At 42.4% G+C, this 21,645-nt stretch overlaps 1 protein-coding gene across 1 annotated transcript in view; it reads right to left on the bottom strand.

Annotated features, from left to right (window-relative positions):
* The window catches only part of grb2b (growth factor receptor-bound protein 2b), a 34,441-nt gene extending 13,310 nt beyond the window's left edge, over window positions 1–21,131 (bottom strand). The window contains exons 1-2 of the mRNA XM_012867891.3: window positions 20,941–21,131; window positions 17,139–17,386 (exon numbers count right to left, since the gene is read on the bottom strand). Coding sequence (XP_012723345.1) covers window positions 17,139–17,216 — 78 coding nt within the window. The 5' untranslated portion in view covers window positions 17,217–17,386; window positions 20,941–21,131. The remainder of the gene's footprint in view (window positions 1–17,138; window positions 17,387–20,940) is intronic.
* Window positions 21,132–21,645: the final 514 nt, after the last annotated feature.

The raw sequence follows: 21,645 nt of genomic DNA on the forward strand, positions 1-21,645 counted from the left end.
GCCAAGCGGCACGCTGGGCGCGCAAGCTGAGAGCATCACAACAGTACACCCAGAACCGGTATCCAGGCTCGAGTGTGATCAAGGATCCGATGAAATCCATTTTACCAGCCGACAATAGGTGATTTGGTAAACGTTTTACTGGTAGTTGCACCTGCTGCGTTTTTTGTGTCCAACAACGGAGCTTTTTAAAACTGCAACCACAGCAGCTCAGGAGGAGAAACAGAAATATTTGCTTGGCTGGCGACTTTTCAGGCCACGGTTTTAGTTTCTGAGGGAACTTTGGGTTGCAAACACAACCTCAATGAATGGCTAGCATTGGCTCGCTCACGTTTCCCTGGCTGTTTTAATCCGGCCGAACGCACAATAGCTGGAGTTTCAGTTTGACGGGGGAAGGTCTAGGCCAGAGATTATCTCCTCCACAGCTGCCACTGTCCTCCCCTCCCCGTCATAAGCATGCAATCTAAAAATAATATAGCACTTCCAACCACAAACTCACGGGTGTAATATACTAACTAATACGTGGCACACCAGAGTATGACTCTTGTGATTCAGGAAGTCTTCGCAAAACGATTGATTCAAACAATCTGACAAATAGCATGCAGCGATATCAGCGTGCTCCTTTAATGAAGCTTAGACAATTGCGTGTGAAGCAAAAAAAAAATAAATAAAAATGTTGCACCACAAAATTATTTCTTCTTTTGCTCTCTCTGTTGGAAGGTCAGAGAAACTTGTACGATTGTTGTAGCTGGGCCTAAAATAGACCTGTGATCAACATCTGCGCAGCAGCGTTGCAACAGTCGCATTAGTTTAGATCCTGCCAGCAGATGAGCACCGGATACAAGGCGATTACATCTATAGTTGCCCTTCCTGGCAACCTCACGCCAATTACGCCACAAGTTGCTGAGGACAGGAGAGCAGAAGTTGAAGATGACCGACTAAAGGAAGATGGACAGTTGCAGGGCTAAAGAAAACTCACATCTGTACCGAGCTGCACAGGGCTGAATTAAAGCAGGAGCGGGGGGGATTACCTAGAGCACAAACTAATCTGACTTCGCAGCAGGTCAGCTAAACATCGAGACAGATGAGCGAAAGCTTCGCCAGAGCCTTCAAGTCCAAAGCCTATTGAGTCCCAACACCCGGTTTTAATGGACCTGTCAAAGCTCCTTATGTTGTCCGTTTGCACACCAGGAAGCAACCGTGCAGCGCGTCCTTGTTCATTTAATCAGATGACGTCGCCGGAGAATGTCAATATTTAAAGTCAGAGTGCAGCTGCCACAGATTTACAGTCTTATCCGGCACCAGGAGAAAGAAATGAAAACGCACCAGAGGTTATGTGGACTCCAAACAACACAGACCCTTCAGTGTGGCTGTACAAGAGATGAGTGAACACGCACACAAACGTACGAACAACCTTTCAAATGGCATGTTTCACCATCGTTATACTTCCTGTACCACTGCCATCGCATGCATGTAGGGCTGGTTGATATGGACTGAATATCTCAACATTTTTTAGGCTGAATGCAGATAAAAGATATTTATCGCACTTTTTTTTCGTTTCATAGAGTATTTAGAAAGAGGCGTCTCTGAATCAAAGCTTTATCCAAAATGTCTCATAGGCACATTTTTTTAACAAACAGCTGTAGATAAATACGAGAAATGGCTGAAAAGTAACCAACTGGAATACATATACGTACATTTCTAACACAGCATAGACCTTCACGATATAGCCTCATCTTATATCTTTTTAAAAATTGTTTTGATATTTATTTAATCTCAATATATTGCCCAGCCCTACATGCATGGATCCGTTTGTGCCGCATGTGCAGCGATGCGAGATCAGAGGCAAAGATCAATATGGTGACACCACACACATTATATGTCAACATTTAGAAGGTAATGTCAGGTGCTGATATATCAAAAAGATGTTTTTGGTGGGGAAGACAATGTTACCAACGTAATGACGCAAACACATGCCCTAAAGTCTCTACAAATTGATTCCCCCCCATTCTCCCACCTCAGCAACCTCTGAATTCATACCATCAAGAGTCAAGCGTCATGTCCTTCAAGGTATTTGGCTAAACGTGGTCGTCTGGAGAGGTCTTCTCTTAGGGCGAGTTCTGGCCATCCAGGTCTTGTCAATCTGGGCTCATGCCAGCCAAGGAAGCCGCCTTGATGTTGGAGCGGCATTAAAACGCGGAGCCAAACTGAGCCGACCGTTTTAAATGCAAAGCTTTGCCATCGACCGGTCCTTTCTATGGACGTCTGACCAGAGAGAAAACAAGAGGGCGAACAAGCCGACATGATCAAGATAGTGAAGCACCAGTAAAGATCATCTCACCCTCCACTCCATCTATATAAACATCGATCAAGTGTTTTACGATGACATGCGCCGAATGGGCCTTATGTTCAAGAACGGCCAGAAACGGGAAACAAAAGCACACACAAACACCGTCTCAATGCTCGGTGTCCTGATGGTTCCCACTGGAGACCGTAAATAGTCGATGACGTGACTGATCGTTAATACAACGCTGGTTGACGAATTTCGACTGCTGCGAGCTAGTAAAGGTGTGAGACACGCGCCTAAAGCGCTCCAGACAAACGTCAGCCAGTGAAATGTTTGTTAATGCCACAGAGATGAACTGGGGGGGAAAAACCCGTCTATAAATGAGCGTAGAGTCCTGATCTCATCGTAATGATACACTCAAGTTTAGCAAATCTAAAAATAGTGACAGAAATATGAAATCTACTACAGCTACTAGTGAAAACAACACGTTTGGGATGCAGGGAAGCGCAGTACTGAAAGCGGCTTCAATCTCTGACCAGTACCGCTGACGTGCAGCAACATTTTACCAGATTTTCACATTCTACGCGCATCTCTGCTCAACAAGTGTGAGGAACTTCTACACAATGACGGTGATCCAAAACTCACATAGCATAAAAGCGCTTCATCAAAACCTAGTGCTAGCTTGATTAACAACACTTTTCATCCGAAAGAAAAGAGAAATACAGAGAATAAGTGTTCCTGTCATTACACCTTATAATACAGCTGCTGCAGACACCGACCATGAGGCGGAGAGAGAAGAACTTGATTGTTTAAAGCTAAGGTTTCACTGCAAAGAAAGACGGCGTCATACTCAAAGAGTAAGTGGGGACTTTAATGGCACCTTGAAAACCTTTTGTTCAAGGGGGAGAAACTGACTGCGGGTCAATCCTAACGTGGAAAGTAATTTAGTGTCAAGGAAATGAAGGCTTAGCATTTTCACATACTTGCAGCAGGATCTCGCAGCTTTTTAGAAAATGTAATCTTATCGTTGTGTTAGATCCTTCCTCCTAGCAGCTGTTGGACTTTAAAACCATCGCTGCTCCCAACAAGCACAAGCTGTTTATGTCCCTGCTGTTAATTGCATAGATTCTTCCTTTTCTGTCGATAGTCTGTGGCTGCTTTTTATACACAATCATGCATACACATTTCTTTACACAGAGTGCCATTTTTAATACCTGTACGGTATTTTTTTTCTTCTGCTGTGGCCTTTTCCCCTTACTTGCTGCTGATACACCTGGATTTCTTCACAGCGACACAATAAAAAGGACCTTTCTAGTCTTAAACCCATTTCCGACTTCCCACAACTGACTATCTCACAACACAAAAGTGTCCACCACCAGGACACAGGCTAAACTACTGTCTGACCCAGCCCTTTGCCCTCCCCAGCCAACTGCTTAGGACGGCAGTTTTAATTTTGGATTAAAGGATGGATCTGCTGGCAAGCTGGAGACAAGAATTAACAGCTCTACCTCAGCCCTTGTAAATACAAATGAGTTTAGCTAAATAATATATATATAAAAAAAGTTTATATACACTGCAAAAAGGGAATAAAAAGTAAAATCTTCTTGAAATTAGTGTATTTCTCCTTGATTTGCACAGGTAAATAAGATGATCTGACAATGGAATGAGTATTTCTATCCCTAAAATATGATCATTAGATATATTCACTTGAAATAAGGTGATGAGATGAGTGGTTCCAATTTTAAGTGCAAAAATCTTTTGCTATTGGCAGATCATCTTATTGGCTTAATTCAAGGGCATATACACTACTTTCGAGAAATATTTACTTACTTTTAGTTCCCTTTTTGCAGTGTACTTGAATATTCTCAAATAGATGAATAAAAATGGAATAATGTAATAATCATTACTTGCTCAGTCATTTAACAACTACGATGACTTTAGCAACACGAAGATGAACCGTTTTATCTTAAAAATCAAGGACCTGTATATTAGCAAAGAATCAAGAGATTTCATCTTCAAACAATTGGAATCTCGACAATAATATAATTTACATATGCAATCACATAAAGAGCCAAGAAGATCCCCGTGACAGCTTCAGCTCTTTTAATGATTCCAGCCCACGGCGGCACGCCATCCAGCACGGTAGGCTAAGTGACGACTGTGGGATTAAGAAAGCTTGACGGAGCATTAGTGTGGCGATTTAAAATAACCTGAAGGTGTTATGATGAATGTAGACAGATTAAAGAAAGACGAAGAAAACAAGCTTTCCAAAAGAGTCTGACCGTGATTGCACCCAGTGGGACAGCTGGAGCTTCGCTAGAGGACACACAGGACGACGAGTTTGGCACCAACATGGTGTATTGTGGCCGTTGCCACAATACACCAAGAAGAATAAAAACACTACACCTCTGAAGTAAATGAACGGCAAAAAAAAAAAAAAAAAAAAAAAGCTCAACAACAGACAGCCCTTAAGCAACCTTTTTTGCTGAGAAACTTAAATAGAGAAACCGTTCTTCAGCTTGACGTTATAAAAGGAGCCACTTTCATGAGTACAGGTACAAATGATGAACATTGTACATTATACTGTAATGAGAATTGCAAAGAATAAAAACAACATCATTGGTGTGTTTTTATTTGGAGCAACGGCGGATTTAGAAAGCATTAACACCAATCTTGTCGCCATTCGATGCAAAGTGCAAGCTTTACCGACAGCTGTCGCATTAACTCCGAGGCCCTTTAATAAAGCATCTCATCTGCAATTGGTGTAATCCGGACCATTCTACCTTTATTTATGTGATAAAAATATAGGCCACTTTAGCCAGATTAGCAGATAGAACAGTAGAAAAACACACAAAAAACTCCATTCGTTATGCAGAACAGCCACAAAAAAAAAAAAATAAATCAGTGGAAAGGAGGCGCAGAGAGAAATAATGTAATCTTTAAATACAGCTGCCGACGTCTTTCTGGCGCATCGGCTGGGAGGGATCTGCAGATGAGGAGTGAGACCTAATTACACTTCTCTGGCTCCACTCTCACAGGGGATAAGCAGAGGGGAAAAGGAGGCTGTTGAGGAATATCCCAACATGCAAATAAACGCAAGCAACAAGCAACACAGCAAAAGAAACCAAATAAATGAAAAAGACGGAGCAAACAGAATCCCTCTTCACCGTCAGATCAGGAAGCGCTCCTTAAAGGTAAAGGAAAAAAAACAACAACAACAAAGAAAGGGAGAGCATTCCTTTTTCAGGGCAGTAAAGTCGTGTTTATTCTGCAGAGAGCAGCATCTTCCATCCGTGCTATCTGGGAAGTGACGCGACTCTTGGTGACACCCAATCGGTTTGCTCAACGGCAAAACTGCCTTCTCATTCACATCCTGCACCATTTTTTATTTTTTTTCTTTCAAATCAACATTCTGCTGAACGTCAAACCAGAGCGCCGCTGAACCACTGGAAGCGTCTTTCGTGTTCTTTAAATGCTCGACGTTATTTTAAATCTGGTCCTTGATTCCACCCACTCTGCTGCGTGTGTGTGTGTGTGTGTCTCAGAGGTTTCCTGCTTCAACACGCCTTATTTAATATGCCGCGTCAGTAGCAGGCTTCTGCAGAATTTGATGACAGGCGGCTGAGGTAACTTTCGGTAAACCCAGGTTGAGAAAAAGCTGCCGTGACTTGGATGGAATATCTGGGCGGTGCGATACGGCTGAAAAAAAAAGCGGATCACAACGTGAGTCTTTCATTAGGGTCGAAATCGATAGTTGTTGAATAATGTTTTGTTTACCTATTTGAAACAAGAAGCAGGGGGGGGGGGGGGAAGCCCGGATTTAAACTGTAACCCCAACTCTATTTCAATGTAACGGTTAAAATTCATCAGCCCTACTGCCAACTCTGCTTAGTTTGGCCCTGAGAGGTTGAGAGTCTATATCTAGGTTCTGGATCGGAGTTCAGTAGAATTACTGAACATTTTATCGGTTTTATTTTATGTTGATATTGATCAGGTGTCTATCGCAATACATATTGATATTGATTTATTGCCCAGCCCTATTTGTAACAAATACAAATATTGGCCGTGTTTACATGGACATAAGTAATCGCTAATAAAAGGCTGATCGGAATAAAAATGCGTCGTGTAAACACGGCGATCGGAATACTGTGGTTGGATTAAGATCAATGGGAACGAGACGTGTGGTTTATGCTGATCGTTAATCCAATCGGTGCCCATCTAAGCACTTATTCCAACCATGTCATTCATGTGTGCCCTATGTCATGTGTGCCCTATGTCAACGTCAGGCATTTCCTCCATCAGCGGCTAGACGCTATGCCGGGGAAGCAAATCTTGTAGCGCGGGAAGACCAACAGCGTGGGATGCTGCGTCGTAACGTCTCAACCAGGCGTGTCCGAAGTGCGGCACGCCGGCAATTTGCTGGCACTGATTTCGTTTCAGTCCTTTCAATCAAGCCAAAAGGAATTAGCAAACTGGAAGACCATCTTTTAATGAGGAATATGAGCAAAACCCCTTTCCCAATAGAAAAGCTCAGTTTATTTAAAATTAACTAGTTTATTTGAAACAGTCATATTTTGTAGAGCACATATAAAAAAAAATTCACAACACAATTTACAAAATAAATAAATAAATCATTTTCTGGCCCTTGGAGTGTTTTTTTTTTATACTTGACAATTTCGGTGACGTGCCGAAAAGCTTTGAACAGCTCAAGGTCTCAACCGTCTTTAGAAACTGACTCGCATTCTGGGAGTCAGGAGACAGAATGAACACACTTCCCCGTTTTTTGTTTTTTTTTCCAGCACAGATGGAAGTACAACTTCTTATTCTGTGGTTTTTAAAGGAACTTTGACAACTCTACACGTCAGTGCTTCTATTCTGTTGATAGATCTTTTTGAACTGACGGAAAAAATGGTAATGGTGGAATTATGAGCGAGAACCATTCTTCAGATGAAGAATAGTTCAGAATCTACAGTGAATTTAAGTCTTTATTCTGGGTACAGCATAGGTCAGAGCCTGAAATTCAGTTTTCAAAATAGAGGGGAGTTCCACCCTGTAGTGGGGGAGGGGGGGGGGGGGGGGGGCGCGATCCCCCTCTGAATTTCAGGCCGTGGTATGGCTATTCTTTTGGTAGAAATCAAAGAGTTTTTGCATCACCTCACAGGTGGAAGCTGGAAGAGATAAAAACCTGATTGTGAGGATAAAAACATCTTTCACATCACTTGGTAGCTCAAGAAATGTAAATTTATTACCTAAACTGCACAAAGTAAGCATATGCTTGAATAAGTATTCTTAGCCTAACATATTTAAGTGTTTATTTTACCATGTTCCCTCATGTTTTTCTCAAATCATGCCATTTATATATGGTCATTTCTGCCACTTTGTGCAGTATTTTAATTTGCTGGTTGCGACTAGTTGTTTCCATTCTTCTGAATGCAGTACTTGCGAGGAAACGCTAACTGGATGAAAAAGACGTGTCTGATTGGCTGGTGGTGTGGTTCATTTACATTCAGTTTATTAAGTCGGCAGCGCAGAGACAGACGAGCGCATAGTTTATGTTGAGCAAGCACAGAGTAGGCTGAGTGCAAATATGGAGTGGGGGTATGGCACCCCCCTGGATAATGGTAGGAGAAACGTTGTGTATATGAATTATTCAACAGATACCGATTTGTGTCAAACTCGACAAACAGACCCGTTCACATTTGCCGAAATTGTCACACCACTTCCAACCAGAGCGCTGAAACAACAGAGAGACCCTGCCTCCCTGCAGCCACTCATCCCAGCAATGATCCGCTACTGGAAGTTTAAACTCTAACATGTCGAGTTCAGCCAGAAAAAACAGACGTGACCATCTTTGTCATCAAGACAAATATAAAGGCGATGTTAGGAGGAACGCCCTCCTGTGAGGCAGATGGAAAATAAAAAATAAAATGCTGAACAACACACCATGCTAAGCTCATGCATGTTTGAGAGCAACGTAAAACGGTCAGTAAAGCTCCTGTACTGGCAACAGTGAAGTAGTGAACCTCCTGGACATCATAAGCTGACACTGGTTAAATATTAGCTTCATGGACACAGGCAGCCCAACGATGGGGTCCCCCTGTCAAGGTGAGCTTTTCACTCGTCCCGTGGTGCAAATCAACACTGGAAAATCTTAATCAGCTGTTGGCTAATGAAACAGTGGCGCAACGAAACAACCCAGGCCTCCCTCCATTACTACTCTGTTTAGTTGCAGAGCTAATGGAGGCTAATAAAAAAAAAAAAAAAAAACAGGCTACAGCTGACATTTACAGCAGAGTAGGAACCCTTAACAACCTACCCTGCTGTTGTTGATCACTAAAAACAATAACCAGAAAGAAGGAAATCGCACAGGGCTGCTGCAAAATATATTTGACGGGTCCGAACACTTGTCTACACTGTAAAAATATATTTTATATGCTCCAGATCCATGTTCGCTTGTTAATATAAGCTTAATTTATTTTAGTTTAGAAGCATCCTTTATTTGTCACTCAGTAAAATTTGTTTGCATCAACAAATTGACAGGCAAATGGAAGCACATAGTGGCAAATTAAAGATAAGTAAACATAATAGAATAATTGCATGACTGAATCAAAAGTGAACACTCACATAAAGGATATTAACACTTGTGCTCTGAGTGTTATCAGGTCAACTGTTTTGCCAAACAGGGAAGTGACACTGAACGACGGCTGAAATGTCCCCTAATAATTGGTTTTGCCCAAATAAAGGAAGTTAAAAATCAAGCTTGTCGTAATATAAAATCATATGCAGGGTTTCCCTCAGAAAATGGGGTAATTCTGGCAGTAGGTGTTGAGTAGGTGAGTGTGGATCGGGGTGTGTGGTTAGGAGCGTCGCGTCATGCAGCTCGAAGGAGGGGCACAGTGTGAACGTAGTGTCCGTCGAGCTAATAACAGCTAGCGCGTTAGCTTATTTACAACGCGAGGCTTTCTCCCGGGGCGGGAGACTTCAATGTTGGTATCCACCATCAAGGCATTTCAAATAAACGACGCTTAGCATGGCGAGGGTGAGTAAAGCATGGCGGACTGTCAGGTTTATAGTACGCTGGAGGAAACCCTGCATGTTTTGCTGTTAACCAAAACTGACCATGTGCCTTGAGTATTGGCATAGAGTTTGAATTTTCGGTATTGTGACAACCCTAGTGTCTGAAATAAAAATCAAACTTGAGGTTGAAACCTGAGAAATTGTGAAAACCGCTGAAAGGTACTGTCTAGAGCTTACATCTGTGGAATAGTTTTACACAAGAATAGTCATCTTTCAATGATGAACATCTCTTTCTAACTTGGCTAAATAAACCTCTGACCCCACTACATGTATTATACACGCAGCCTTGCTCTGCCTTAGGACAAGCGAGAGAACTTGCAAGGTTTAAGCAAAATGCTTGAGAGAAAAACAAAACATTTTTGGTATTTTACGGAACAGATTTTGGCTCAAATGCAAGTGTTGGTTGTGAGTGGCTTCATTTTTTTTTTGTTGCCTAGTGCAGCCATTTAGCCCGTACAAATAAGTGCAGAAGAGCTCATGCTGTATGTTGACTTGGAGCGAACGCTCCAAATGCACAAAGCAGAACAATGACTAACAAAGACCATTTCCATTACTGAGATAAGCCAACATTTGAACTAGCAAATATTTTTCCACTGGTGCTTTAAAAGTGAAGCATTCTGGTTGCTATGTAGTTGGTCTAGTGCAGAAAAAAAAAAAGGGGGAAAAAATAGGTGATTAAAAAGCAAAGATGTTATGCCCTTTTATGAGAGATAAGAGGATCTCTGTATAAGAGATTTACAGATGAAGAGACAGAATAAGTCCTGGGAGACTCAGCTGATCATCAGCAGCCTCTTTGCAGATAAAACTGTGCAGCAACATGGATGTCATTTGGTTGAGACAACAGTTGGCAACTCTCCAGCGCAAATAAGTGCAGGGTAAAACTTGTTTTCTAGCATTTACATTTACACGTGTTAGAATATTTTAGGGTTTCTTCTTGATGGAAATTTAACAAACCTAGAATCTTATTCTGAGTAGCTCTTTGCTTAAGTCCACCTAGAGAATTCCCTCATTATTTTTACCACAAACATTTGTTTTTGCCAACATCAAAAAAAGAAAAAAAAGAAAGTGTGACTTAAAATTTGTATTTTCCTTAAAGCAAGGCAGTGGAAAATGATAGGAGTTTGTGAAAAAAAACTTTTCATTCTTAGTATATTAGGATTGGCAAAGACATTCGAAGCTTGTAAGGCAGCACCGAGAGTCCGTCGCTCCCCATTTTCTCCAAGTTTCAAGTAAAACGGAGGTCGAATCAATGTGCAAAGCACTGACATGCAGCAATGCATCATTAATAAAAAGGAAAGGGATCTTAAGAGGGCCACAGCAATGGGCTTAAGTGCCATCATTATCAATAATATAACCTCTGGAAGAAAAAAAAACATTTTTAAGAGTGAAATCTCAAACAAGATGTGATATTTGTGAAGGTAAGGTAGGGCTGAACGATAACTCAATAATATATAGATCGATATACATGTGTTGTCTGTTGGAAAAAAGTGTCAATAAAAAGTTTAATATAAGTTTTTCTTCCTTTTGCATTCTAGCCATGTAGATTAATATTACAATCATTACATCCTCCCGACCAATCAAATGCAGAGCAGGAACGCTCCGTCGCCAAGCTTCAAAGAGTTCAGAGAACATGAGGGTTGGTGTCGTTTGTCTTTTGGAGACACAGGAAGCTGCTGGGGGTTGGAAGACATGAGCTCAAGGAGGATGTGAAAGCAGCAAAACCGGAGCGCACACCGAGACGCAAGGAGACAAAGACGGGAGAAATCTGTTGACGGCCTAGTTGAAAAAGGTTTAGGCTTCTCACTTGAAAGCGGACTTAAAGCGAGGACAACCAGACCGGAGCTTACCTGGATCAGACCAGATTTACAGTGGTGCAACGCTACACCCAGTCCAGATTTTACTACAGCGCGGCATTCTGGTTCAGGCTTCCCAGACAGGTCCAAGTTCTACAGGACGGTTTTAACAGGACATCAGATACAAGTTCTAGAAACTTGGGAGTACCCTCTGAAGCACTTTATGCTTCAGCAATAATTACACTCAATAAGTTATTCAGCCATGCTTGTATTAGCCTTGGTTTTAGCCTGGTTTCAGGATCTGTAGCATTACTTATAAAAAATAAAAATCACTCAGTAACACACTGTTGCCCAAGCCCCATCGCTAATTAATGTGAACTTTTTTTAGGTCGGCCAACTCTCGGTAGTCCCCGATGGTACCTGGGAACTGGAGGGCTCTAAACAACTACACGGAAGCACTGATTGGGTCACTGACCTAAAAACCAGCCAGCTGTTGGAAGAGAAGCAAAACAGTGCTGCCTTCTTATTGTTTGTTTTTTTTACAAGCTGAATAAACCAGAAAAAAATGAATAAATCACTAATCCATTCACATTTGGTTCCATTTCTCAAGTTTTTTTCTTTCTGAAGTGGCTGTCACAAGTGTACGCCATATTTTGCCTCCTGCCAAAGCAATCGCTGTGCCGTTATGTGAAAGGTCATCTGTGTGTGGAGAGGAAGGAGGTTAAATAAAGGATCCTTAAAAAAAAAACAATAAAAAAAGAGAACCAAGAAGCTCCTTGGGGTGTTTTTTTTTTGGGTGAACACAGAAAAGTCTAGTAGAACTAACAGGAAGTGAAGGAAGAAAGCCTTCGTTTCAGAGGCGTGTTGCGCCCCGGCTCCGTTTTTGACGAGACGAAAATCTATTTTACGTCCCATTTTATCACTGGGCGCGATGGAAAGCTGGCAGCATGATGTGCGCTGAGGACAGGTCACAAAAGTACCACGCAGATAAAGAGAGACTGGAAGTCCTGCTCCACGGGCGCGGCTCAGCGGCCTGCAGAGAGGAGGGAATTCTGTCAGCTATAAAGGCTGTTGATCTTTACTTATTTAAAGAGGAAATGAGAACAGGCGTACAATGCTCAAGGCAACGACAAGACGTTGCTGTGGCCTACTATGGTGTGCTGGTGCGACGCTCGATCCGCTTTCTCACACGGCGAGTGAGCAGAACCAACTTGGTTCCGATTTTCTTCCTCTTCGCTGGATGGACATTACAGTCGGATGGAGAGACATCCGACTGAAATGTACCCGATGACGGCCGGCTGACGTTAAAGCTCAAGCTTCTCTCACCACCAATGCATCTCTATGGTTACTGGGATGTAATAAAAAATTAAATATCCTATATTCATGCTATTTAGTAATTAAATGTGTTACAGCGTTCCCAGATTACAATCTTTTAAAACTAATGATACTTCTATGGATGAATTGGCAAGAAAGCCAAATAAAAAATAAAAAAGGTATAAAATAGTGAAACACACACACGCGTGCAACTAACCTGTGGTGAGATGTGCAACCAAGACCCAACACTTATTTAAAAGGAAAACCAACACAGCAAAATCTGCTTAAAAAAGCCAAAAGAAAAAAAAAAACGAAACTTCCCCTTTTTTGTCCATGCATGAGAAAGTACTCTGTGAAACCAAGCTAGGCTGCTTCATGCAAATAAAAGAAAACACCCTCAAACTTTTACATGTCTACTATGAATAGTGCCTTCTTTTTTTTTTTTAAACACAGATAACCATCTGGTGGCCTGAAAGGTGCTCACCGTGACGGCCTAATGAAACACGACTGCTGCGTTCGCGTTACGTTTTGAAGGAATAAACATTAATGGGACGCCTGAAATTATGCTAATACCGTCGCTCAGACCTGAACATCTCTGTGTGAGCAAAGCTAAAGAACGGCAGATGTTCCAATCTGCCTGACAGGTAATGACAGGAGCGGTTCTATCAAATCATACAGTTTCCTTCCCTTTTTCACATTTACATCTCCTTTCGCTCTAAAAAGAGGTGCTGCAAGCTTTCGACGGAAAACCGGTCGTAAAGAGAGCCACACGAGACGGACGACGTAAGCGTGGATGGAAGAACCTGTACGCCCTCGTGGGGGGGGGGGGGGGGGGGGGGTGTACATGTGCTTTGCTGGATTTGACTTCTTTTAGTTTCTTAAAAGAAGTCAAACGTTTTAAACTGTTTTCCCCTGCAAAAAAACAAATAAAATAAAAAAAAAAAAGTAAACTCCTCGATGGAGCTGTGTTGGTCTGAATCTGCAACACACCAACCTCTGCTACTGGATAATTAATGACTGTTCATGGTTGAAGAGGTTACATTAAATTACATTGTTACCATGTAATACTGTAGCTAGGCATGCCGGTACACACAGGTACGCTGAAATACTCTAAAAGATGACTAGCCGTTTGCACGGTCTTAACTGGACTGTCTGACTACACCTGCCACAGTCAACCAGAGGAAAAAAAATAAATAAAATCAAACGCAAGTGACGTCAAAGCTTGCCTCAAAGCTTAATTGCAAAGCTAGCAACCTTTGGTGTGAAGGATGGGCAGCTAGCGGCAGCCGCTGAGAGCCAGGCCTTCTGGGGTCTGGACTCTAGCCTCAACTCATCTCGAAGATATTTCACAGACAACAGGGGGGTGGGATGCACCACGCTGTGTCTATAGTGTATTTATCCTCACACATCATAGCATTGAGAATTGTAATCCAACGGTCAGGTCGGCCCACCCCTTAATGCTTAGAACAACAAACAGCCCTCTTTTAATATTTCTGGTTGTGCTATGGCACAGTCTAGGACTGGATGAGAGAGATATATATATATATATATATATATATATATATATATATATATATATATATATATATATATATATATATATATATATATATATATATATATATATATATACATATATATATATATATATATATATATATATATATATATATATATATAAAATTTTTAAAAAGCATATCGATAAAACAGAAATCATATTGATCGATATCGATAATTATCAACAAATTCAAAACATACATTCTAAGTGCAGCACTGGTCGTTTTATGCTGTTGCTTAGCGACCTATTTTTTTTTAGATGCAGAACACACAAATCACACAATCTCAACTCTTCATTCAACCAACTTTTTACCAGAACTGCAAGTTTTTAAAGAAGAAAAAAGGAAAGAAAAAAAGAGAACGAGTGCTCCCGGAACTCTTTGAAGTGGGCGGAGCTTTCCTGGGTCAGCGTTTTTGATTGGCTGGCAGGATGTAATGACAGTGGTATTACCCTACATGGCTACAATTTAAAAAAGGAAAACTTGTTCTAATGAACCTTTTATTGACATTTTTCTTTTTTTTTAATCATCGATATACATCTATGGACCGATCATCGGTTTGAATCATATTACAAGTTCCAACACCGCTGAGAGGCCTGTCCTCGTCCAAAACGGTTAAACCCAGGCTAACGGAGGCGTCTACAGCAGAAATGATAAGGCGGCGGTGCGTGTTCCCAAACGCATGCAAATGACAGGACACACATCAGACGTCACCAAACCCACAGGGTACAACTGGAGTCTGAATGACTTCATGCAATGACTGCATACTTCCAAATACAACTTTATAGTGGACACGTGCAGAAAAGTCAGCACGCAGAGAGAGAAAAAAAAAAACCTGTAGTTTTATACACCATCAAGATAAAGCACTCATGTTAGTAACGCGGCTGAGTGATACTGAAAGCAGAGTGAGATTAAGGCTGCTGTATACATTCAAAGCCTTAACACAGGGTTGCTCTCTTATGAGAGGGACTCTTTGTATTAAGAGCAGAGCTGTTTAGTATTAGTATCAGCAGATAGCACTGGTGACAGAGCCACAGGACGCGCTGTGGACAGTCTCCCAGGGGAAGTGTTTTTACACGTAGCGGCAATCTGAAGGTCTTAGTGCCCAGCGCAGGACAAGGCAGCTGTCCCCTTTTTACCCCCGGTTCTATTTCAGGGGTTTTATTCGTCCACAATTACTGCTTCTTAACGGAGCGCTGCTTTTATGGTCGGTCAAGTTGTCAAACTTGGAAAGGATGATGTTTTTATTAATCATTATATAGCCGAGCAATGCCGCTGGGATGAAAAGCTGTGTCCATACATGACAGTGGGACAGGGATCACATTAATACTGTTGTTTTAATGCGTTACTTAAAAGCAAATTAAGAGAATTTAATAATGAAAAAAAAAAAAAAAAAAACTGACTCCTAATCTCGTACAGTTTTCATAATAAACTCAGTTAAAAGGCTTTACTGAGTTCAACACACAGGACTGCTTTTGTTCTTGTCGCTGTGAAAAACGACAGGCATCAGGGTGGGTAGATTATGAAACGTCTTCGCTTACCCTACGAAAAAGACCGCAATCTCTACTATAACACACCAGAGTGTGCATAAAAATGGGACTTTTCACAAATATACAGTTATATCTGACGTACTGCTGTAAACAAGAAGTTAAACAAGTTGAGAATCAGTGGTTCTCAAACATTTCAGCTTTAAAAACTGACAAAAAGACACAGGGGAGACGTTCTAACCTTGCCTTTCAGTTGGCTGGACAAGCTAGTAGAAGTCAACTAACTAAGTCATTTTCATGGTGCTTTTAATGTTATAAGATTGTTGCTTTGCTGGATTTCTGATCAGCCTTTGAGGTCCACACATTTGTTGATTCATGAGCCCATCTTCGGTCATCGCTGGTCAGGTTTTCCCCAAACACCCACTGATGGACCTTTCCTCTGATGCCCAATTGGGTGAAAAAGGTGATATCTCCTGTAAAGTGTGTCGGCTTACAACTAAACAGACACCTGTTAAAATAGGAGGCAGAGTACTAGAAAGGCTTTTCCTTTACGCAGGCAGATCTGGGAGAGCTCCTATTTAGCTCAGCATTTCCTAAGCTGACTTTCTCTCTGCGCCGCTAGGCCTCCTGCTGAGATAAGACATCTTTCCAATGCTCTTTGCTGAAACGGCACTGATCGCCTGATGGAACGGCAGAGTAATCCTCAGCATCCAGTGTTACATAAAAACACTTTAAATCCAGCATTGTTTGACGAGTTTGATTCCCCCGTGGAATCAAAATGATTTTCCAAGTCCTCCTACGTCAATGTAAATACACCGCCTGTAGAAGGAACTTAAGATGAAGGACAAAGAACCGCTTAAATTAAGAAACCAACAAATGGTTATTGGCTTTTTACGCGTGTTCCTCGCCAGCTGACCCAGTTTGATCAATGAGTAGCTTAATGAAGCTATAGTTAAATCTCCAGGGGGGAAAAAAATCTAAACCAAGAACAGAAATTAGAATCCTTTCATCAGTCAAACGACGGTGAAAAATTGAATTTTAGTGAAAACCGAATCGAATCTTCTAAGTAAAATATTTGGGTTTGCACCAACCCATCCATCCGTCCCAGTGACACTCTGCAAGAGGCGTAGTAATTAAATCAGGAGGAGACATTTAGTGCAGGAGAATTAGAGCAACGCACAAACATCTAGGCATCATGGCTGCGACAAACGGAGCAAAACCGAACCTTCGGCAGGCGCCCAAAAAACCTAAAGCCTTAAAGAAAGCACACATGATGGTCTAGAAAACTTGTTTCTTTAATCTTCGCTTTACCTTCAATGATACGACATGCTTCTAGTGGATTTTAATGAATGTTTTCATCTAACAAAACAGCACCAAGCCTCGAAAAGCAGGTTTTTTTCCAGGTTCTGTGCACTAGTATCAGAATTAGTAGCCTTAATTAGAAGGGAGAACGTTTAAAGATGCTAACAACCCTTTCTCTCCTTTAAATGGGACTTTAGAGAATCCACCAGAATACCACAGCTGATAATCCTGCCTTTTCCCTCCAGCTCACAGGCCGGGTGGATGCTCTCCAACATTTAACCTGCAGAGGTCTTTGCGTCAGCTGACCAGTCGGCCGGCCCCTTACCTTGAGGACTTCCCCGCGTTTGAAACTAAGCTCGTCATCCGCGGTCGCTTTAAAGTCGTATTTGGCGATGGCCTCCATGGTCTCCGGGAGTCACTGCAAAACAGCTCGGCGGCGGCGGCGGCTACTCTTCTACGTGTCGCGTTATTCCCGGGCGTCCGTGGTTCAAAAGCTTTTCTCCGAGTCTCTCCTCCCGTCGATGACCCGCTCCTTTAGGGCTTGGACCTCACATAAAGGTCACAGTGCAGTACCTGTAAAGAAGGGAAGCACAGGACACTCACGCTGCTGTTCTGCACGCCAGCTGCCATAGGTCACCACAGTTCTGAGGAAACGACGACGGAAGACGAGCAAAAATGTTGAAAGAAAAAAAACAAAAAGGAGTCTCGTGCATATTAAAGTTGGATTTGGAAAAAAAAAGAAGAAAAGGAAGTGTTTCTTAACCGCGACACTTGGTGTGTCGTCCCTTTGCAGAAACCTTTACTCTCTCCCTGCAGAAACCGGGGTAAAAATGGGTGGAAACCTGCTAGAAAACGGCCCCGGTGGGACGATGGGACTTGTTAGAGGCACGCTGAACAAAAGGCGGAGCGCTGTGATCGGAGGAGGCCAAAGATTTCTCAGTGCCTGGATACCCCCGGCATTTTAAATCAATCCCCCTCCGTCATACTCCCCTTCAGTTTGCGTTTGCCACGAACGTTAAATTACAGGGCCAGGAGGTTTGCATTTTTTGTTCGCCAACGACACAGACTTTTACCCAGTTTCCATTAAAAGACGTTTATAGAACGCTCCAACCCTATTGGAAATATTGAAATGAAGGAAGCTCGGACTTCTGCTTTGTGCATTTCCAAAGATGGAAACGGCATCGCTCATCAAAGCCTGTTTCTAATGTTTGTTTTTTTTTATTGTCAAAAGCTTAAGCGATGGCCCTCTCTCAGCCCGACTTCCCGGTTTTTAATTGCATTGTGGAGTCTGATGTTGTGGTGGGCAGGGATCTGTGTCCCCGGACTGCAGGAGGAGGACCAGCGCTGAGTCAGGGAGAGCGATCTGCGTAAAGAGCCGGGCTTTCAGACTGCGCCATGAAAACACACAGACAGAGCCAAGCTCGGGTAGACGGGGAAGGTTCTGGGAAGCGAGGTTCCAGGGAGAAAATGTTCGGGAGCCTGCAGCGGAAAAGGCCTCTTCGTTATATTTCAGGCTGCTCCTCCGATTTAAAGTCGCTCAGATGAGACGGCAGGAAAAAAGTGCTGGAGTTAGCGTTTTCTCCTGCTGTATGGAGTGCAGGGCAGGGCAGCGCTGCCCATCCCACACGTGTTGCTGCACACCACCGGTCAGCAGACCGAAAGAGGCCCGTAGATATGCTTATTGCTCTTTTTTTTTTTTTTGCATTAAATTCTGTGTCAACATTGTGATTTTATGGCAGTGCCAGGAGAATGACTGCTGCCTATTACTGCATCACTGTTTTTGTGCGTTTGCCTGGTGGCTCCGTGCTCGTCACCATGACGTGAGAATCCACAACAATACAGCCGACGAGATGAGACGACATTTTTTTTTTTAAGCTGGGTTAGAAGAAGCACAAAAAGTGCCTGAAGTTTCTTCAAAGAGAAAGTGGATTTTCTACAGAGCCGTGTTGGTCTACCATTAAGGCTCCCACACAGGGAGCGCGCCGTCGGCTCATGACAGGAAGCTGAGTGTTTAACAGCAAAGGTGTTGCGTCTTCGTCTTCCTAAAAAGGTCCAGATCCATCGGCCGTGGCATTGTGGTGTGTTGGCAGTCCGGTCCAGAGACCTCACAGCTAAGACGTGGGTCAACTAACTCAACAGCAGCTATGCACACGGGGCTGCCTTTGCTAATGCTAAATATGCTAAAGGCCCATGTAAGCTGCTAAAGACAGTATTAAAATAAAAATAAATAAATAAAAATCAACTGTCAAGTTTGTCTTTGCTTTAAAATATTAGTAAAACACTCGTGAACTACAGAGCTGTGTAATTGTCTCATCCGTCTCGACCACACTGCGTGATTTCGCGTCTGGCCTTGATAGTAATTGATAATCCGTCCAAACATAAACTTAAAATTCCTGTGCCATCACGGGATATTAAGGAAACATTTGTCCAACGACAGCCTATTGGATCCTCGACCCCTCAAATATCAGGTCGGACAGTTATTTACTGTGCAAAGAAAAAAAAAAAAGGTGTAACCTGATTGAAGCTGCATTTTTACGAGTGCAACACATGATCAGAGCGAACCAACTATTACTCGTCTTATCAAGGAGCTTTGGCATTGATGGTCGGTGCAAAATGTTGGAATTTGATCAAGAAAACTGCAACAAGAGCGTAAAAAAACAAACAAAAACAAAAACCAGCTACTTTTATAGTGCAAATGGATTTAAAGAGTGAGATCTGTTCCAAAAAAAACAAGGTTTGCTGCGTGACATTTGATCAGAGACAGAAAACACAGCACGGCCTTGTTCTGCGTCAACACGCAGACATATGCCCGGTTACGTAACCCGCACATTTAAAACAGATCACAGCAGAATGTATGTAGGGTAACGGATCAATGTAAGGCCAAGTAAAGAATAGATCCGGGCTCCAGCAGAAACAAGCATGACGCTGTTAGTAGTTTTAAAAGACAAACTGGAATCAGATATAAGCAGGGTGGGTTAGGTCAGGGCTACTTTGTGATCAGATCTCTCTAGAGACCCACAGATGTTGCGTCTACTTCCCTTGACAACAATAATAATAATAAAAAAAAAACTGATAAATAAGTAAATAGGAGAAAACGCTGTAGGCTCAAACACCTCCAGGAGCGACCAGAGAGAGCAGTCAGCTGATGGTGAAGGCTGAGCCGAGAATGACAGAGTGACTAAAAACCCTAAGTTGTCGGGTTGAAAGGGATAAATGTGCGTTATCCTATTATGTCGTTTCCGCTTTGATGAGCTCCCACTAATACTGCCCTGATACAAATAAGTCCATTAAAGCGGACGCAGATTTGAGTTAGCCGAAACAACTCCTTCCCGGGTTATTGTTAAAAAAAAAAAAAAAAAAAAAAAAAAAACACAACCGTACCCGACGAGAACGACGCCACGAACGCTGGCGTGAAATGGCGAATAATAATTAAACACTACCATAATTTTGACGCAAGGCGTGATTAAAATAACTATTTTAGTCGAAGGGGGGGCAAACGGGCGCGTTAGTTGCGGCGTTAGGAAGCCGAGGCTGGGGCAGAGAAACAGATCATTAAACCCCCCCCTCAACCATTTCACGCCCGTGGCAGATAAACACGAATTCAAACAGGATCGTGCCTGTCCCGTTTCAGACACCAGAGCGCGTTCGAATAGTTTCCTCTTGACTTTTTTTTTTTTTTTTGCTTATAAAAAAAAAGAAAAAAAAGAAAAGATCGATCTCGTCCCAGGGAATAGACTGCGCCCACTGCTCTACAACGCTACAGTTAGCATGCGGCTAACGGTCGGTCCACAATAACTGCGATGCGATTCTCAAACTTACTCCCGTTTAATTCAACCAGCGGCTAACGGGGTGTTGCTGAAAAACGCAACGGAAGACAACACAAAACGCGAGAAGACGACCATCTGCCAACAACCACAGGCCCCTGCCAAGGAAAACGTTGGCAAACGTGAAAAAGGAAGAAAACACCTCTTTTTTTTTCTCCCCCCCTCATAGCGCAAGCAGTTGTTGCTAGCCGTAAGAGAGGCGCAGCTAGCTCCGACGGCTGCCGAACTTGACGAAGCGTCCAGAAATGAACAAAACTACAACATTGGGTCTGTGTAAAAAGCGGGGGAGAAATCATATCTTACCACTTGTAGTATTCCGTTTCGACGCAGCCCGGGTAAAGAAGGGGGGAAAACGCTGATGTGTCCGCCGCTCTCCGAGCTTCCTCTAAAGAGATACCCCCACAGTGTGTATACCGTCGCTTACAAGCCCCGTCCTGTGAGCCTGAAGCTAGCTGGTAGCAGACGCTTCTCGACGTTTATTTCCGCTTCCTTCCGCCGAGCTGCTAAATTCTGCTTTACAGCTCCTCAGTGTGGCGTATGATAGGCTCCAGGGACAAAATGCCACAAACCGATATTAAAAGCAACAACAACAAAAAAAAAAAACAACCCAAAAAAAACAAACAAATAGATATAATTTTTTTTTAATATACGTTTCTTTTCTTTTTCATGTGGCGATAAATACATCGAATAAATGAGAAGTATAATGTGCGAAGAATTCATTAAATACCAAATGAAACAATTAGATTTTGGAACTGATAATACACTAAAAACAACATAATTATTAGGTGTCAAAATATGATGTCATTATTGTAACACTTAATGACTTGATATTCCACGCGCTGTTGTCAGTCATGAAATGATAAAAACTGTCACCACGGTCCGTCAAATAGACCCTTTTACCTAATTGGCCAACCTGCACAGCAACTCAACCGGTGACCAATTACCATCGACTGATGCAGTTTTGGCCCCGCCCACTGACTTTGGTAGTGAAGCTGATATGAACCTGCA

This window comes from Fundulus heteroclitus, chromosome 16, assembly GCF_011125445.2.
Source record: "Fundulus heteroclitus isolate FHET01 chromosome 16, MU-UCD_Fhet_4.1, whole genome shotgun sequence".
Taxonomy (NCBI): domain Eukaryota; kingdom Metazoa; phylum Chordata; class Actinopteri; order Cyprinodontiformes; family Fundulidae; genus Fundulus; species Fundulus heteroclitus.